Source organism: Cavia porcellus, unplaced genomic scaffold (assembly GCF_034190915.1).
Source record: "Cavia porcellus strain 051 isolate PalLab524CR breed Dunkin Hartley unplaced genomic scaffold, mCavPor4.1 scaffold_18, whole genome shotgun sequence".
Lineage (NCBI taxonomy): Eukaryota > Metazoa > Chordata > Mammalia > Rodentia > Caviidae > Cavia > Cavia porcellus.
The window spans coordinates 24,978,834-24,998,884 of NW_026947501.1; the positions used below are offsets into that span (position 1 = coordinate 24,978,834).

The window sequence follows — 20,051 nt, forward strand, 5'->3', positions numbered from 1 at the left end:
GAGAACAGCAACTTCAACCCAGGTAGGCAACTGAGCAAGAAAGACTTCATTTCAAAATTAAGTTAAAGGCTATGGATGTAGCTCAGTGCTCTGTATATACAACCCAGTACCACAAAAACAAGATCAGATCCCTGGGAAATGTACCAGTCACTTATTCCTCAAAGTGATTAAAAACAAACAAAAACATTAGCTATAGCTCCTGAGAAGAATGGAAATTTCTTGAGAGGTTAGGAACAAAGGGGGAATGACCTTTGAGAATGCAAATTAAAACAGCATTGAGAGTTCATCTCACTCCAAAAAGAAGAGCTGCCATCAAGAAATCAACTGATAACAAATGTTGGCGAGGCTGGGGGGGAGAAAGGAACACTGCTCCACTGTGGTGGGAGTGCAGACTGGTGCAGCCACTATGGAAATCAGTATGGAGAATTCTCAGAAGAGCAGGATTGGAAGTTCCATTCAACCCAGCTGTTCCCCTCCTGGGTATTTTCCCAGAAAACCTGAAAAGGTCATGTCACAGTGATATATGTGCATCCATGTTCATAGCAGCACAATTTGTAATAACTAAATCTTGAAAACAACCAAAATGCCCATCAACCACAGAGCGAATGAAAAAGATGTGGTATTTTTATACAATGGAATATTACTCAGCTATAAAAAGCATGATCTTGAGGCCTTCATAGGCAAATGGAGGCAATTTGAGATTATCCTAAATGAAATAAATAAGAATCATATTTATAAATATCACCTTGCATTTCTACTGTAAAAAGTTTAAGAAATGTAGGAGTCATCAAACCCAAAATGTGTAATTGATATTGTAAAAAAGGAAAAGAAAGTGCTCTAAAGGATATGGCTGCATGTATGTTTAAGTGTGTAGGACTGATAAACATATTACTAAGTTTTTGTTGGATCATTGAGCAGAACTGTTCGCAGTCTCACTGTTTGAATGTCTGCTTTGTATGCTTTAATTTTGTAACTTGAACAACTATTTCTAAGATGACAAATGATTTCCTACTGCTTATTTTTTTGAAATTCTGTATTATTTCTACCCTTTCTTCTATTTTGCTTTTTTCTCTTTAAATAAATTTTTTAAAAAGTAGAATGACCTAAAAATTATTTCTTCAAAGCATGAAATAGAAAGTAGAGCTGAGTGAATCTGTGACAGGAAAGGGTATTTAAAAGTAATTGTTAAATTTGAATTATCACAAATTTCTTCACCACCCCTCCAAAGAAAATCCCAAACTCCAAAACTTTCAAGACTATATTTATTTGTCCCTACAAGGTAATCCTGGGCCTTTGCACTTTTGTATTTGTAGGGATCTGAAACAGAAAAAGAAAGTTCATTATAAATGACTTAAAATTAGAACAGATAGCTCACAAAGAAATACAACTAATAAAGAACTATGGAGACTCTGCTGTCAGTCAGAGGGAGAACACGCACTCACGTGTAAGGCCCTGGCTTTGAGCCCCAGGGCAAAAAACAGTAAAAGATTTAATTTCACCAGTAATCAAATATGTTAAATTTAAATACATCATATTCCATTGATTATAGTATGTCTCATTATTGTAAAAACACGACAGAACTGGCACTTGCACATTGCTGGGTATTAGAAGCTGGCGCTATGCATCAATACAGGGAATGTACCTACCTGTAACCCCGAAATTACACTCCTGCAACTCTATCCTGGAAAAAATATAAAAACAGAAAAGGACAAATCCATCAGGTTACTTGCCATGTTTATAAGAATAAAACAATGAAGGAAACTTAAGTTTTCAACTGTCAAGTTTGTAACAAATTACTTAACTAATCAGTTACTTAAATATGTCCATGATAAAAAAAATCAAAAGCAAGGCACACAATGTGATTAATATACACTATCATGATTTCTAAACTCAGTTGCATAGGAAAAATTGTCAGCATTTTAGTAGATTCTCAGCAGAGGTTTTACTAGGATGGTGAGTCCATCATGTATCTCCTCCATTTCCAAAATCTCAAAAGAATAAACAAACCCATGACTAAAAAATAAAGACTAAAATTATAGGCCATTCAGATATTGGAATCCAATAAGTAGAGAACTGTGAAAGGAAAAACAAATCTATCTTTAAATGCCTTAATTTAGCTTTAAGTTCTTTATTTTCTGATCTGCTCTCATTTACATTCCTAGGCTGGGTTTCATTGGAATAAAAGAGGTTAAAAAGAATGTGACCCTCTACTCCACAACTTCACTGACTTGTTGGTTACTGGGCAAATTATTTCTATTCCTTAGATTCCTTGCATGTAAAATGGATATAATTTTATATCACAAGAGTTGTAAAAATTAAATAGATTACTATGTATAAAGTGCCACCAAGTAGCTGACACAAAATACATACGAATAACTTTTTCTCATCTTAACTGATTCTTGACAATAGTCCTGTGATCAAAATTTTTGTTGTTGTTCATGTTTAGCTCTAGGCTTTATTTTTAAAAAATAAACATTTCTTTACATATCTGAAATGTTTTAACCCTGAGACACAAGCTCATATTGCTGTTTACCTAGAGGGTTAAAGAATAGTTGAGTCCCATCAGCCTGTAGTCTAGTGTATTTTGGATCATTGTTTTGTTTTTAAGAGGTAGATGGAAAATTCTAGGAATATAATACATATCTAAGTATCCCGATTGGAAAACACTCTTAAGTTTATCAATATTGTCTTCGTCAGAATCCCTATGGGACTTCTTTTTTCTTAAGCAATCTCCCCAAAACCCTTCTCATTCTAGGTGTAGGGAGGAGCGTGCACTGTGGAAGAGGACCTCCAGCTGCTTCTGTCTTGAGGGGTACTGACATCCCCTGTGCATGTCCATGGTTGGTCTATGCCTTCTTCGCTCCAGGCCAGCCCCCGCAGGGATTCAGTATTTACTTGAAGATGATGGTCCTTACTGGGGCAAAACAAAGACTTTTTCCACTATCCACATCATACGGTTTAGCTGCGATCTCAGAAAAAAGTGGAATGCAGTACAGAAGGTAAGGTTACAGCTTCTCACCTCTGCCAATCCTGCCTCAGCCGTTCAAGAAAGTTCAAGAAACTAGAATCTAGCCTTGTAGCCACGAGCCTCACTTTCACAAGTCTAGAGGGAGAGGGAAGCAGACAACCTTCCCGCAGATGGAGTTCCTTATAATGAGGGGAACAGTGCCCCCCAGCGTAGCCTTACCCTCTTCCTTGGGGTCCTGGGCCTGATCACATGATGTTTGGGGGACTCTATCCCTTGGCTCCTTACCTCAGACCACCCCAGTGAGGCAAGTGCCTCAGACTTGTCTTCCACATGGGAGTAACTAGAAGGATAGGAGGACAGAAAAGCTTTCCAAGATGAAGAGAGGGACCCAAAGACCAGAAAAGCCCCTAAAATAATGGAGTTCTATTTATAATTCATTTACCATCCCTCACTAGGACGTCTGACCTTAATACTTTGCCCTTGAAGTCTATTTTATGCCATATCTGTCCTGAAATTAGGGTGTCAAACGTGGTAAAGCATTCTGACCTTCCTTGGGAAATAAGCTTAGCTCCCGGTGTCTGATAGGTTTTTCCTTAAGCGGTAGCTCCCTTTAGCGCTGGACAGCGCCCCCTGGTGTTTTTTTTTTTTTTTTTTTTTTTTTTTTTTTTTTGCAAACCCACAAATCAAACCTCCCGCTTTTCGCACGTGTGCAAAGGCTCCTCCTATCAGTTGTCAAAAGTCATTCAGCCCAAGTTCCAAATAAAAAGCAAGAGGTTTTTCCTGAAGCTTCTGAAGGGTACCTGCCTCTCTTCTGCAGCCCTCCCGAGCCTTCAATAAAGGCTTGTTTTCCCTCCTCCTGCTATCTCTCTCTCTTTTCTCTCTCATCCCGCAGGAAACCAGTGTCCTAGCATTTGTTGCTTTCTGGGTAACCCAAAGAACTGCCTCAGAAGAAAACAACACATTTAAAGTCTGGTGTCTGCCTCTGAAAGGCACTTCCATTCAATTCTGCCTTTCTCCTCAGTGCCTACCTAGGGCCGATGAGATGGACCTTTTGTAAGGTCCTTTATAAAATCTCATAAATAGAACTTCTGAAAGTCCAGTGGAATACAGGAAAACATTGCAATTAATTTAACCACAAGTCCCCATTATCTATATAGAAGCAGAAAAAGCATTATCACCTTTCTCAAGTTCTACCTACTGACAGGGGTAGGCCATGCCAGAAAGAGTCCTTATTAAAAAACAAACACCACATTCACACATGTATATACACACAAAAAATAATATGAATCTGCATTCACAATCAATCCAACCTTCTATGCCCATAGAAAAATTAAAATTCCAACAAAAAGGACCTCCCTTTCCTATATTCACAAAGAAAGAAAAACTTGTCTTCTTTGTAACATTCTGTTCTTATCTTGATCAAAATTAGCCTTAAATGGCTGAGGATATAGCTCAGCAGCACAAGAGCCTACCTGGCAAGTGAAAGACCCTGAGTTTGATTCCCAGTATACCCGACCTCCCCAAAACATTTAGCTTTAAGAATTTTCCTTGGATGTGTTTTGGGCTTTGTCCTCAATAGCTGCACCCAGAGAAGGCCACCTTGGAGTTGTCATCATTCCAAAGATGACCTTTCCTGTCCCATGTTTCATATGGTTCACTTTTCCAAAGTCCCCGAGAATTACAAGCATATGTGCCACCAAAACACTAGTTCCTACAGTCTCAAAGCTTAGATAATTGAAATTCTAGAGCTAACTATAGTCATTGGACAGCCTTCCCAGAGCCCAGTGCCCTCAGCGCAGGTCTGCATGGTCGATTACCTGAACAGGTGAGATGAGTTAATGCATCAACAAGGAGTGGTGGGAACTGCAGCAAACAGAGAGCACCGTCCCATCAAAAGGGACTTTAGCCAGGTGTGGCAGTTTGTACCTCTAATCCAGCCCTCTGGGAATCTGAGGCAGGAGATCCCAAATTCAAGCCCGACCTGAGAAACTTAGCTAGACCTTGTCCCAAAATAAAATATTAAAAAGGGATGGGGATGTAGCTCAGTGCAAAGGGTCTGGATTCGATCCCCAGTACCTTCAAAAAAGAAAGATTCAGTCTTCCAAAGCACTCTGATTAACCTCATCAGAATTGGCCCCACCTGTGAACTCTGGGGCAGACCAACTTGCTTACCGTGCAAAAGCTCAGATATATCATGATACTGCAGTAGAACTGTTACCATCTCCTACAGTCATGCGGAGGGGGTATGAGATGGGAGACAAAAGAGGTTCCCGGGCAGTGTGGTAAATCTAGGACACGTGTGCCACAGCAGGCTGTTATTTATCGTTGAAGGCTCTAACAGGCTTGCCATCACTGCCTCGGGGCTTTCTCAAGGTGCTAATAAATTCCTCCCAGCTGGTCAGACCGCCTCACTTCAGAGCTTAAAATGCTATTTTTAAAATATCCCCAAGGATTAATTTCACAGATTATCACAACTTGGAAAAGACTGGTAACAATTTACCACCCCCACAGGCCTCCTTCTCTCAAAATCCCTCTCAAGAAACTTTTCCATGACATAACAAAACCCAGAAATGTATGTTGGCAACACATGTAGGCCCCTTTAACAACTCTTGTGTTCATCCACAGGTCGCTTTCCAAAGCCCCTCCAACCCCAGGACTCTCCGTGCCCCACTCCAAAACTAAAGCTGGTGTTTTAAGTTTTGTTCAGAGATGTAGCCTCCACAGTATCACAGACAAGTCTGAATACAGTTCAGAGCCACGTATTATATGAAATGCACAAGCTGTGTCACAAATGACAAGGAGAAAAATAAAACAGTGGCAAAACAGCCAGCACATTGCCATGCAGCAAAATTCAATCCCCATATAGCAAAATACATAACCCTTAAGCTCCAGTTGAAACTAATCTTATACCTACCAAGACCAGATGCTTGACTTCATGTAGGTCATGGCCCTCTCTGGATGCTTTTGTCTCACATTTGCTGCTCTGGCCCCCAAAATTAATTCTCCATCCCTGCCATCAGCAGATTCTTGTATGCTTCATTCGGGCTTCTGCCTCTGAGGAATGTTGTTGATCCCACATAGCCTATTCTGATTCCATTTCCAAATCCCCAAAATGCCAATCCTGCCAGCACCAAGAATTCCACTCCTGGATTCTGTCAGAGGGCAGGAACAGGGTGCCTCTGTGGCTCACTGAAGCAGGAAAGAGGCTGCATCCAAATCCTAAGCCCCTCTGCATATGGCATCTCAGCTGAGCTACATCAGCTGTAAGAACCTGAAAAGTCTCCACTTAGGGTATCTTCCCAGAATTCTAAAATTCCAAATAGTCACCCGCTTGGCCTGAGCTCTTATGAGGATCCTTCTGTCAAGTGAAGACTAACTTGAGCATTCCCTAGCTGCTCTATCTTAGACCCATCCTGAGTCCTGATTCCTGATTATAAAATATAAGCTTTTTAAAGTCAGTAAAAATGATGCTGAACAATTGCTCAACTCACATGTAAACAAGAACTCAGAGTTAAATGTTAACAGAAAAAAACTAGACAGAAAGATGGCTGAACAGCAGGCTCTTCAAAGAAAAGTAATTGCTCCTCCTCCTCCTCCTGCTTTTTGAAAAATTCAGAATTAATGACAGAAGTAAGGTAAAGGGGACCCATGGTTATGCAGGTGAGGTATTAAAGTCCTAGCTGAAACAGGCAAGGCACTAAACTTGGGATAAGTGGCGGCCTGGGTAGACTGTCGGAGCCCATGAGAGGGCTCTTGTGCAGCCCAAGGAGGAGCAAATGGAAATCTACCACATCTGACAGGATTCAATGAATACGAAGCAGCATCCTTTTTCTGTGATGCCTGCCAAGCATGCAAGCCTAAATCTAATCAGGAGGAAACAAACAAGGCAGATCAAGAAATATTCTACCAAACAACTAATCCGGTGTCTTTAAAAGTGCCAGTGTCACAAAAGTCACAGGAAAGCCAATAATGAAGGAAGCTTCAGAGATGTGGCACCAAAATGCAATTCATGATTCTCAGGTCTTTTTTGCTCAGAAAGGGCATTATAGAGACTACTGGTGAAACTTGAGTGGGGCTTGAAAGCTGCTTGACAAAAATCCACGCACAATGATTTACAGATTATGGTAGATGTACTATGCTTATGTTATCAGAATGTCCCTACTCACAGGGAATACTGACATAACTAGGTTTCATGAAAGTGCACACCTGTCATCCCAGCCTCAGAGAGTCTGAGGCAAGAAGATCCCAAATTAAAGCCCAGCCTGAGCAATTTAGCAAGGCCCCCGCTCAAAATAAAATATTAAAAAGGGATGGGGTTGTCAGGTTGGCAACTCCCAAACAGATCAGGAACAAGTATTCTTTGTATTATTCTTGGAGATTATTATTTCAGAATTTTTATTTTAAGGATGAGTGATTTGAATAAGAAATATTTGACAAAACTGATGAAAGCTTAGACTGCTTCTACAAAAATAACACTCTTTACAACCAAGCCTTGAAAGTCACCCTTGACAGAAATTACACATCTGGTATCACTCTAAGAATTAACAAATTTGGTGAGCTTTTAAAAGGCTAAAAAATTAAACACCTCGTTCTCTTTTTTGAAGAAAATTTCAATGAAGATCTTTCTGTTCTTTACAGAAAATTAGTCCACACTTTAAATTGATGTGCTCTGCGTGACCTATCCCAGGTTCTATGATCCTTGGAAAACAAGGACACCCCCATATATACTCACCGCAGCCTCCTGACCCAGCCCCGGCCCAACAGAACCGACAGGAAAGGAAGAGATGACATGACACCTACCCAACAAAGACCAATGAGGACTTAATACAAGTCTCATCTCACCTTACTATCTAGTATATATTAACAGTAACATTAGTGGAAGAATTACTATTATGGACTGAGATAGCCAGGATCCAGGTCCATTCAGGCCATTTTCCCACTATTTCTTTTGGGCTCTCTTGTGCCCTCTTGTGGTATCAAAAAGAATTGACTCAGCATTGACTGGCAAGAGAAGTTTCACAGCAGCTCAAGAGACCAGAATATGAAAATCTTAAAGCAGGTTCAAAGAGATTACCAGGAAACTAAAAACTCTATTGAAAGCTGGCATAACAGCTTGAAAGAAACTAAGGATAGATTATCAGAACTGGAGGACAGATTTGTAAGGTGGGAGCATGAAATGAAAAACTTTTTAAAAATAACAAGAAAACAAACAGCAATAATACAAAGACTCGAAGATGATAAGAGGATCTATAACTTAAGAATTAAGAACATAAAAGAAGTAGGGACTCAAACAAATGAACTACAAAAGCTATTCACAGAAATAATCAGGAGAATTTCCCTAATTTAGCAAAAGGTAAAGATACTCAGATGTATGAGGCATACAGGACCCCAGCCACCTACAACCCAAACAGAGCTACACTCAGGCATATAATAATCAGAATTCCAGAAATCCAATATAAGAACAGAATACTAAAAGCCGTCAAAGACAAGAAACAGATCACTTACAAGGGAACACCCATCAGAATTACAGCAGACTTCTCAGCACAAACCATCAAATCACGAAGAGCGTGGGGGGAAATAATTCAAGCTTTGAAAGATAATAACCTCCAGCCAAGATTGAGATATCCTGCACAACTGTCCCTAGAAATTGATGGAAAAACAAGGTGATTCCAGGATAAAGAGGAACTAGGGGAATTTGCAACCACCAGTTCAACTCTACAGAGAATACTGCAGGATATTCTAAAAATGAAAAATACCAAGATTCCAGAAACACTGCCAGAGCGGCCACAATGAATGGAGCAGAAAGCAAAATGAAGAGGACAAACTGACAACTAATGACAGAAAAAGAGCTCAACAGAAATGAGGCAGAGAAGGTTGGATGGTACGAACAGCCATTTTGGAGAAAACAAGACATCATAATAGGTAATGCTGATTTAATATCCTCTTGTTTTGAAGTTCCATCAAGCTTTTGTTCTTCTGTCTCCATCGGTTTTAATGTGTTGTATCTTATTGGATTTTATGATATGTTATAATATAAACAAAAACTTTTATAGACAAGGAGATTATACAGAAACCATTGTTCATTTTCTGTTAGTTGATTCTAAATACCCTGTAATACTGTCATTCTCTTGAACGGTTTTACATTGTCTTGATATGTTTGATGCTGCAGTATATGAAGTTATACCCAAAGATTTTAAGGGAAGAGACACTATGGTAACTACTATTATGTCGAGATTATCTTGTGGTGAAACACTATTTTGCTTAAATGGCTATGTTTTGATCTGTGCTGTTTTGTTGTTATGCCCTCTTTTTTATCTCAATCTCCCTTTTATTATCTACTTTTTCATTTTTATCCTTTTAATTAAGGGAAAAATAAATAAAAAATAGCAGGATATATTATAGTAACCCACTTTCATTTCCTATTAACTTGATTTGAAACTCTGTATTGCTCTCACCATCTTGTTTTGACTGATTTTCCTCTATTCTGTTATGCTTGATAGTACCAGGTTTGAAAGTATAGGCAACAACTATGAAGACAATAAGATTCATTGTGACGCCCATTCTGGTTGACTATTATCTTCTTTTGAAGTCCTCTAATGTCTCCAATGTTTTGGTTTTATTGGTCTTATTCTTTACTGTTTTGTTCAATTTTATTATAACTGATGATATAGGCAATTCTTTTTAAGATAACAAGAGGCATTATGGTAACCATTGTTGATCACCTAGTATTTTGTTTTTACATTATGTATTATGTCCATCCTTTTGATTTCACTGACTCTGTCCTGGTATGTCCCACTTGGTTTTACTTTCTTCAAAAAAAAAAAGTAATAAGAACTGTGGGAGTAATAAAACCCAAAATGTGTAATTGTCATTGTACAAAAGAAAGGAAAAGAAAGTTCTCTAAAAGATATAACTGTATAGATATTTAAGTGTGTAAGATAGATAACCATATTACTGACTTTTGTTGGATCATTGAACAAAACTATTTGCAGTCTCACTGTTTGAAAGTCCCCTCTATATGCTTTAATTTTGTAACTTCAACAACTATTTCTAAGATGACAATATGTAATTAACTAGTGATTTCCTACTGTTTATTTTTTCTGAAATTCTGTATAACTTGTACCCTTTTTGGTTTTTTTTCTTTTTTCTCCTTAATAAAATTTTTTAAAAAAGAAAATCTTGACCAAGCATATATTAAGATGAAATACTTTGAAAACAGCAACCAACCCAGAAACAGAAGCCGAGGCTTACAAGTGAGTGAAGAGGAAGCTTATGAAGAACTCAAATCAGAGTAAACCATTGATGAAAGCCAATTGAGAAAACCTAAAACACTTCACAGACAGACCTGGTGTGCCTGTGCTTCATTAGTGTTTCCCAGCCAACGCGGATTGCTATGGTGAATGAGTTCAATATCTGTCCAAGGGAACACTGACATTCAGGGCAACATGCTAGGTATTTCACTGACAGGCTATCATTTCACTCTCTGATGTATGAGGGAGGTGCTGTTATCATTCTCATTCTATAGATGAGAAAACTCAGGATCAAAGAGCTTCAATAAGTCATGCAAAGTCACATAGTTAGCAAATGGTACAGCCTGGGTTGGAGCTCCAGTGGTCTGCACCCAGCGCCTCTATGCAACTGTTAAACAATTTCCCATCATCATTTGTGACTCCATAGCTCCCTTTTCCCCTTATAGCACAGTGAGTAATAACATTATGCTTGGTGCAGTTTCCTACAAATCTTATTTCAACAGCATTTATTATAGGGCAAGGGGACTCAGTTGTGTAACTCTGATCCACAGCAAAAGCCAAACATGTACCTTCTGAACCTGGAAAAGCATGCTGCAACATCCAGCTACCTCTGTAGTTTGACAAAGTAATAAGACATTACAATAAACTGCTTTGTTATTACTTAGGAAGTATTTCCTTACTTACAAGTCCCTACTTGCAAAATAGGATCACCATGAATCTTTATGTATAGCAAGCTACTTGCTTTCTTGGAGACCAGAGTCCAGAAAGCCATTTGATGTGTTAAATAAGATCTTTTTAAAAATAAACTTAGTTCTACACTGTATCATTCTGGAGAAATGTCCCCTCCCCTTGAGCTGCCTGCCAGTTTATTTAGGAATATAATAATCTTCTACATTAGAGAGGCCCACCCTCCCTGCTCAGGTGCTTCCACAAAATTTTCTTCTTTTTAGTCATGTTTTAGCATGGGAAGTGACACGCAGCTCAAGGTACACATATTGAGCTTTTGCATAGCTATATGGTGACTTAAAAAGGAATACTTTACCAGACTCCTGGCCAGTGAAATAACTCCTAGGCACACGTGGCATGCTCTTGCAACAACCACACGCAGGCTCACCACTGCCGTCATCTGCCCAGGGCCCTTCTTCATTCTTCAAGGCAACGGCACAGCTGGCATGTTGCATAATGTTTTTTGATAGCTCTCTAGCCAGGGATATATGTGGCTCAGGAGTAGTGTTGCTATAGTTCTGCTTATCTGGGTCTTGTCTCTAGAAACCATGTCATTGTCAAACAGTATAACATGATAGTCAGACTTTGAAGATTTATATCAATATATTTCAAACATTTAACTGATGAGGCTTCGTTTTGGTGATAAAGGCAATGCTTAAGTTATTTTTTTTGTCTTTTTTCATTTTTATTGGTACCAGGGATCAAACTCACGACCACCTGCTTGCAAGGTAAGTGCTTATGCCGCTGAGCTAAATCCCCAGCCCCCAATGCTCAAGTTATTATGGAGAGAAAGTTCTGTTATGCAATAGGCAGCTGCATTTAAAATAGTATGGTATAAAACAAATCTTGTATCTTATAATGAATGCAGCACAGAACAAAGTACTTCTGTTACACTATTAAAATACAAGTAAAAACTGAGGTAGCCCGCTACATATACTTGAACACTGTAACCAACTGCCCAATTTGGAAAAACCACACAACAGGAAAATCTAATCCAAACCTATCTTCCTGGCAGTCACCTGAATAGAACTAAAGGACAAAAAGAAAAAAACAGCAAAAATTGGACTATACATGAATATTTCCAGAATATCCCTCTTCCAGTACCTCTCCTCTTTGCCTCTAAATATGATCATAATACTACTACTTGGAAGAAACCTCCACTTGGCCTAACAGTTTCCTTCCTTTCATTCTTTTGATCTTTCTCTCCATTCTCAGACTCCCAGGTTAAATGAACTAGAAGTTTGAACTTCAGATATTTACCCAGAATGCACTTCAACCTTCCATAAGTTGACTTCTAGTCCTCTCCTGTCTCTCAAATGCTGGGCCTGGTTACCTTGCAGTCTTGGCTTTCCTTGGTCTCTGTAACATCATCGACTTTCTACCCTTAATTTCCCATGATTCTCTCATTCTCAACTTAGTGGCCACCCCCTGGCCAATCTTGTTCCCCTGTCTGCTCAACTCTAATGACTTCCTCTTGTCCAGGCATCATTCAGGGATTTTAAAGGCCTTTTCTCTATCCCCTCCTGACAGATCCATTGCAGGCCTTTGGGCTTGCCTGACCATGGAATGAGTCATACAATCAGCCCCCACCTTCCACTGCCTACTGAACACTTCTGAGCTAACCCACTCTGATAATGCTTGTGAGACAGTGGTATTTCAGTTTACAAAGCAGGTTTATTTATATTGTTTCATTAAATTATCACAAAACCCCTGTGTCCTAGTGGGTGTTTTGCTAACAAAAAACTACCACAAAGTGCTTTCATGGATGTTCCTTTCTATATCCCCTCTATCAAGATCTTTTAAAGATTCAGCAATTATCAGCTAGGCACCCTGGACAGTGACAGGAGATGAGTAATTAAATGGCCAGGCTGTCATCCAGATTTGATTTCAAATTCCAATCCTGACACTTCTTAGTTGTGTGGGATTTCCTTATCTTTTGGTTTTCTCCTCTGTCAAATGAGAACCATAAATACCTCTAAGAATTACTATACCCAGTAACTAAAGAATACATATAAATTGCTAAGCATAATCCCTCACATTTAGAAAAGGCCCCAAAATGCTGTCTACCATTTTTCTAAATTCTTAAACCTTTACCTCTGAGTCTTTGGCTCCTTCCAAAACATCATTGAGAACTTGTATGTATTCAGTTGCACCTTTAAGGATATCAACTTTGCTAGGCTTTCTGCTCTGGGGAAGACATGGCACAAGTGCCTTCAGTTTGGCAAAACCACGGTTGAGATTTTTTATCTAGAAGACAAAAAGGCACAGAGTCAGCAGAGAAGCTAACTTGGACAGAATCGCACCAAACTACAAAAGAGAGCTGTGAGGGCTCATTTCCACCACCCTCTCCTCTGGGAGGTAAGGTAATCTAAGCAGGCAGTGCCCAAGGACCACATGTCCACAAGCACCGCAGCGCATGGGCAGGAAGAGGGGGCCTCGATGCAGCTCTTCGAGAGGGTGGACCAGAAGGCGTGTGTGTCCACACCGACCTTTCTCCTCTTCCTTTAGGAACATCCCCACTCCATTTATAATATACAGGGAGTGAAGTAGTGGCTCAAAGCTTGGCATCACTATACTAGTATTTAAAACCTCTTTATGAAAATATGTGAGATGCTTCATATCACTAAGCTCCCCCCCCCCCATCTGCAAAGTAGAAAGTGCCTACCTTGCATCGTTTTGGTGGTGATTAAGCAAAATAATGTACCCAAAAATAATCTCACCCAGATCTGACATAAAGTCCTCAAGCAATGATGCTGCCGATGAATAAAGCACTCGTCTACTCAAGCACAGTGACCTCAATTCACGAACTTCTTTTCCAGTGAGTTAATGACAGAGTCAAGTGTGAGAGTCTGCACACTGGAGGATTCAAAGGCTCATTTTCATTTTCCTTGTTCTCCAGAGTCTAATACAGGAAGTCCCCAACTTACAAACATTCACATTGTGAATGTCCATGGGTATACTATATAAGATTTGCTTTGCGGGCTTATGAACAAATCCAATTTACAAACAATTCTCTCGGAATAGAACTCACTCATACGTCAAGGACCTACTGCACCTTGGCTCTGAAGACCTAGAACTCTGATGTTCATCCTCCTAAAGGGCACAGGCCTTGGGAGGACAGGCTCCTGTTACACCATAAAGCCAATATACCCAATTATATTGACAGTTCCCTCCCGCCCTGTCACAAAGCAGACCAGGGAGATGGCTTCACATGAGAATCCACATGAGAATGCAGTGACCAGTAAACATGAAAAGATTTAACTTTAATAACGAAAGCACAACAAACTAGATGCCATTTTTCATATACCAAGCTGGTCATATTTTTGTCTTGTTAATCATATCCAACATTAGGAACAACATGAAAAACATTCCTGTTCTCTGAAACAAGGATAAAAATCAGAAACTTTTCCAGAAAGAAACTGGGTAATTTATATCAAAAGTCATCCTGTAATCCCAGCAGTCTGGAGGCTGAGGCAGGAAAATTGCAAGTTCAAACCCAGCCTGTGCAACTTACTGACTTAGACTTTGTCTCAATTGCTTTTTAAAAAAGGGCAGGGGGGCAGGGCCAGGAATTTAGCTCAGTGGCACAGTACCTGCCTGGCAAGCACAAAATCATGAGTTCGATTCCTGGTGCCAAAAATAAATAAGTAAAAAAATTTTAAAAAGAGGATCAGGTGGGGTTATAGCTCAGTGTGAATACCCAGTACTAAAAAAATTTAAAATTTAAAAGTCCTGAGATTGTATGTATCCTATGTCCCAGTAACTCAACTTATAGCATTTTATTCTAAGACAAGTATCAGACATGTACATGGATTTATGTGTCATTAAAAAGTTGTCTACCAATAGAAGACAGAGTACATATGGTCCACTTATGTTACCGATTATGCAGTCAAAAACTGTTCTATTTAAAATGAGGAAGTACTTTTAGTAGTGTTCAGTGAAAACATTTAAGACGTTTAACCCTATGACCACAGTTTTATAAAACTATGTACATCACCCACACAACTAGAAAAAAAATTGGAAGGAAATACACAGCAATGTGCACAGGAATAATCCGTGTTGTGTCTACACTCCCTCTTCAGTCATGTATGTTCCTGGTGTATTAATTTTGTCATTTTAAGAACGATAAAGGTCACTACCTTTCTTAGTGGATAAAACCAGGGCCAGGTCTCTATAGAAGGCAAAACCTTCCAGATGGAAAGAGCCACTTAGAATACTGATTTAAAGTCTCATCTTGGGGCCATCGAATCATATCACAGAATTATTTATTTATGGTTTTTTGACACAGGGTGTTGCTCTGTAATTCAGGCTGGGCTTGAACTCACTGGGTAGCCCAGGCTGGCTTCAAACTCACTGCAATCCTCTTGCCTGAGTGCTGGAACTACAAGTGTGCGCCTCCACCGGCCGCATGGGGTTACTTGTGCCCATGGTGTCATGACTGGCAAATGCATGCTTCACCACCCTTGCAATGCCCCAGCTTCTCTTAAGTCTTACTTGGTGCTCCTCTTCACACCTTCCTACACGAAACTCCTAGCAGGTTCACTAAAGTTTCTGAAGGACCTGGCTGGGGGTTAGGAACAGCCCCAACAGAATTTACGTCTCCAGGTCTAGCCGTCAAGGTGCTCTCACCCTCCGTTCCCCTATCCTTTGCTCTCTAGGATCACTTCTCCGGCAATCAAACCCAGAGATCAGCAACCGCCTGACAAATTGATACACTTGAAAACTGACCTAAACTGTTAAAAGCTACCAGCAGATGTCGCTCCAATCACGGCCACGGGACAATTCCCTTGGACTTAACTGTGGCCCCAACTGGGAAAGTCACCTCCAGTTCCTCTCCACAGGGCTTGAGCGGGAATTTGGACGTGGACTGGGGCACTGTGATTCTTTACTTTAAATAAGCTCGCTGGGGGATGTACCTCTGGGGCAGAGCGCTTGAGCCTCAAATGTTCGAGGTCTTGCGTTTGATCCCGAATAGCGAAGAAAAAATAAAACAAGTTAGGTCCCCTTCTCGCCTCATCTGGTATTTGCTTTGAGGCACAGATGCTGTAAACAGTGGAAAGTAGGGGGTCCCAGGTACACACAAGCGCCCAGCCAGCGCCTGCGGCTGGGACACTCACGCGCAGCTCTCCTGCGCTAAACTCTCCAAAAGCGCCTGCCAACGGGAGACATTCCTGAACTCGTCAGGGCACCCCTCGACTCCCCTCCCCCGACCTGGTTCCCACACAAGTCCGAGAGGGTCAGCAGGTGAGGTGGCCACTCCAGCGGCGGCAAACGAGCAGCTGGACGTAGACGCAGGCCGGCACGGTCACTGTGCACTCACGACACGTTGCAGACCAGACTCGAGCCTCAAGAGGCCCAAGTCACGCCGGGGCCGCTGGAGGGCGGAAAAGGGGTGCACAGGATGCGCTCGATAAAACCCGTGACGGGGCAGGGGGCACGGGCCCCGAGGACCCCTCACCCGCTCGCGCTCCTTGGCATTGGCCATGCGCCGCCGCTCCAGCACCAACTGGAGGTCCTCGGTGGACGAGTAGCCGCCCGAGGGCAGCCGCTTGAGCCGGCAGATGGCGGCCAGGTGGGGGAGCGGCCCGAACTGCTCCCGAAGCACGTCTTCCAGCACCTCGGCCTGCGGGGCGCCCAGGACGGCAAGCGGTGCAGGGCCGGGCTCGGGGGACGCGGGCGCAGCATCCATGGCGGGGCGGAGGTCCGCGGGCCGGCCGGCTTTCAGCGGCAGCACCTGGGGCCGCACGAGGGGGCGGGGCGCGGCGGGGCGGGGCGGGCTCGACCACCTGCGGGGGCGCGGGGGCGGGGTGGGGGCGGGGCGCTGCTGCTGCTTGCAAAGTGGTCCGCACCCCGGAGGCCCGGCCAGAGGTCGCGGATGACCAGCCTCGCGGGAGAGTATAGTGCGTGCCGGGTGACAGCACTGCTGTCGGTTTGGCTCAGTTTACCTGGGCTCTGGCTTCACCGGGGAGTTTTTGTTTTTGTTTTAAATTCACATGGTAGGGCAGCACCCCTCAAAATTGTGATTCAGTCTGAGTTGAGTCTGATTTAGGGCATGAGTTTCTGGATACATGTATCACATGTATACACACGTTTACATATCCACTTACACAGGAAAATGGATCGCACATACTTTTTTTAAAAAATTCAATGTGGAATAAAAGTTGCAGTAATAACAAGCTACAGTATTTCCTTTACGCCATTCTTTCCTTGTTAACTTTTTCAAGTTTGTTCCAATTCCTTTTTTTTTTTTTTTTTTTTTTTTTTTGTCTTTTTCGTTTTTATAGGTACCAGGGATCGAACTCACGACTGCCTGCTTGCAAGGCAGGCACTTATGCCGCTGAGCTAAATCTCCAGCCCCTCCAATTCCTTTCTTTTTATGACTATTTTATTCTTTTTCCAAAACATTTGCACCTTTTTATTTTCAATTATTTATTTGTTTATTTTTCTTATCAAGGCAAAGGCTCACTCTTGCCTCAAACTCAAAGGTAGCTGGAAATACGGTCACGCTCTAAGGCGTCCTGCTTACCTATTCTTTTTCTAAAGTATTTAAACTGCAGACATACTGTCCCTCTAAGTACTCCAATGGGTAATTCCTTCTGGCGAAGCCCACTCCAGCACAACCGCAATGCAGCCATTCAAAAGAGGAATTCAGCGTTAGTGGCCTCTGCCTTCCAATCCACAGACCTCTCCAAATTCCACCCGCCTTCTCCACCTGCTCCCCTCTGGCTGGGATCCAAGCCGGCAGGATAAGCTGTATTTCTCTTTCCTCTCCTTCATTCTGTAACATTGCTTCAGTCTTGCCCTGTCTTCCTAAACTTGGCAGCTTGTGGAGAAGAGGACTTTCATTCTGTGAGGAGCCCCTCAGCCTGGATCTGTCCGCTGCTTGTTCAAATCCAGACCCAGTTCTGTGGGTGTTTTGCAGAAATGGTAAATGTCTCTGACAACTGAGTTGTTACCATCTTGGTTTCTGTTGCTGTTGTTTTGATTTTTCTGTGCCTTCTTAGGTATTTGAGAGGGAAATTCAAAGGCTGTTAGATGCCATTTTAGAGAGAAACTGTCTTCTGCAGACTTTAAATGATACTTTTTAAAATCCTAGCACTCTGAAAGACTGACCCAGGAGGATCACAAGTTCAAGTCCAGCCTGGGCAATTTATCGACTTAGCAAGACTCTGTCTCTAAATAAAAATTCAAAAAGAACTGATGTTGTAGCTCAGTTGAAATGCCCTGAGCTCAATTCCCAGCACCATATACACATACTTTTTTTCATTTGAAATTTAAGTTACTTCACTTAGGAAGAATTAGGAGTGCTCCCTACCCCCAAATCATCAGGCCCAAAAAGGTATAAAACTAACTCAAGAATCCTTCACCTTTCCTCTGGGGCCTCACCTTTCTGCACCTCCCAGTTGATATGAGCTGGGGTTCATGTCTTAGCGACACCACCAGTAGGATTAACAGTGAATCAAAAGTGTGTCCCTACAAAGAACAGAAAAGAGGAACAAACACACAGGCATGGCCCAACCTTGACCCTTGGGAACTGCCCAAGGTCATTTCCCTATAGAGACCCCTGCTTCTGAGCCTCAGAGCCCCAGAGCCCAAGAGATACCTGAGAGTCTTGTCAAGGGCTGGATGGAAGTGTAGACCCCTAGGATGGCAGCAGCTACGGAAAAGCTGAGACTAAAGAAGGATCTGAGGGCTACAGAGAGTAGGAGCTTGTGCAGCACAGGGGTTGGTGTGAATTTGGTGTGAATTTGGTGTGAATTTGTCCCTCAGATTCTCTACCCCTGGAAGGAAGTGAGACACCAACTAGCCCATCCACAATACAGTAACAGCTGACACTTGGACAGAGGAGTTTGTATCTCTGCAAGATTCTAAATTCATCCTATGCAGTAACTTAGTTCCTAACTATTATCACTTCACAGAAGAGGAAATTAAGTCATAAAACAGAAGTAACCAACTTTCACAGCTAGAAGAGGGCAAAGCTGAGATTGGAGGAGTCTGGGTTTGTAGCCACAATTCTTTCCTGTCTTAAGTAACTCCCTAGCATGTTGTAAGTGAAGGCTGTAATAACCATGATGATTTATGTGCCAGATAGAAAGTCTAGAAACTCAGCTTTTGTACAAAGATATCATGCAGAGAGGTGGGCTGAGCACCAGTGCAAAGGCTGCAGTCAGCTTGGCTCAGTTGCTGGGACCTCATTTCCAGAATGTGATGAAAAGTGTGCAGGGGCCACTTCGGAAGGCCTGGATTCCCAGTCCTGGATCTACGCAGTTTATTAGACCTAAGGAGGAAGGCTGCAACAAAGGCAGGGCTTTGAAGAGATTCAAAAGGCTGCAGGTGCCACTGCTTTGGGAAGAACAGGAGAAGCCAATACCGTGCAGAAGACATACCGTGCTCTGGACATTGTGCTGCTCAGGCCTTGTCTTACAGGAGAAAGCCACAGTGACTTCCTTCTTGAAACCCTGCCTACAAGCTCTTCATCTAAGTCTCTGGATCCTCATGTCTTCCAAAAACAGCCCGGGCTTCTTCCCTTCATGACTGTCACTACGGCTTAGAACTCTCACTGGGGCCAGGGGCCGCTCACACTATTTGCCTTTCATTGCAGCAAGAATTTCTGGAGGTAGAGAAACAGCTGTGCATACCTGGCTCTTGAGCAATACAGCAAGGAGTAGGGTGGCCTCCCCAACAGGTATGTATAGCCTGCAACAAGTGTTGGGCATGCATACATGGACAGTAAATGTTGTATTAATTCAGAGCGTATGGGGATGGGAATTGCTCGGTAGACAACACTTAAAACTACTGACCAAACATGTGCACTTTTTCCTATAGTGACTTCTCTCATTCTCAAACTGTTATTACCGTTCCCTCCATAATGTGTCTCCTCTCTTGATTGAGAAACCTCTCCCTGTTCCCCAAACATCAGGTCTGGGAGGCCATTACATGACAACTATAATGCCAGGGTCAGGTTTGCCCCTGAGTCAAAATGTATAGAATCCCAGGATCCATCAGTTTGTCTCCTCATACCCAGAAAGTTAGAAAACCTGAGAGAGAGGGCTAGTGGAATATCAATAGTATATCCCACATTGTTGCAATCGTCACAGCCTCCTAGT

At 41.9% G+C, this 20,051-nt stretch overlaps 1 protein-coding gene across 2 annotated transcripts; it reads right to left on the bottom strand.

Moving 5' to 3' along the window:
* Positions 1-1,244: 1,244 nt before the first annotated feature.
* On the bottom strand, positions 1,245-16,669 carry Figla (folliculogenesis specific bHLH transcription factor). Of its 2 annotated transcripts, XM_063230407.1 has the most exons (5): positions 16,403-16,669; positions 13,039-13,191; positions 11,261-11,483; positions 1,647-1,681; positions 1,245-1,317 (listed from the first exon to the last, which is right to left on the bottom strand). In XM_063230407.1, exons 1-4 carry the CDS (start codon positions 16,631-16,633, stop codon positions 1,677-1,679), a joined length of 612 nt encoding a protein of 203 aa, XP_063086477.1. In that variant the 5' UTR covers positions 16,634-16,669; the 3' UTR covers positions 1,245-1,317; positions 1,647-1,676. The 2 variants fall into 2 exon arrangements, with proteins under 2 accessions (XP_063086477.1, XP_063086478.1); XM_063230408.1 differs by lacking the exon at positions 11,261-11,483.
* Positions 16,670-20,051: the final 3,382 nt, after the last annotated feature.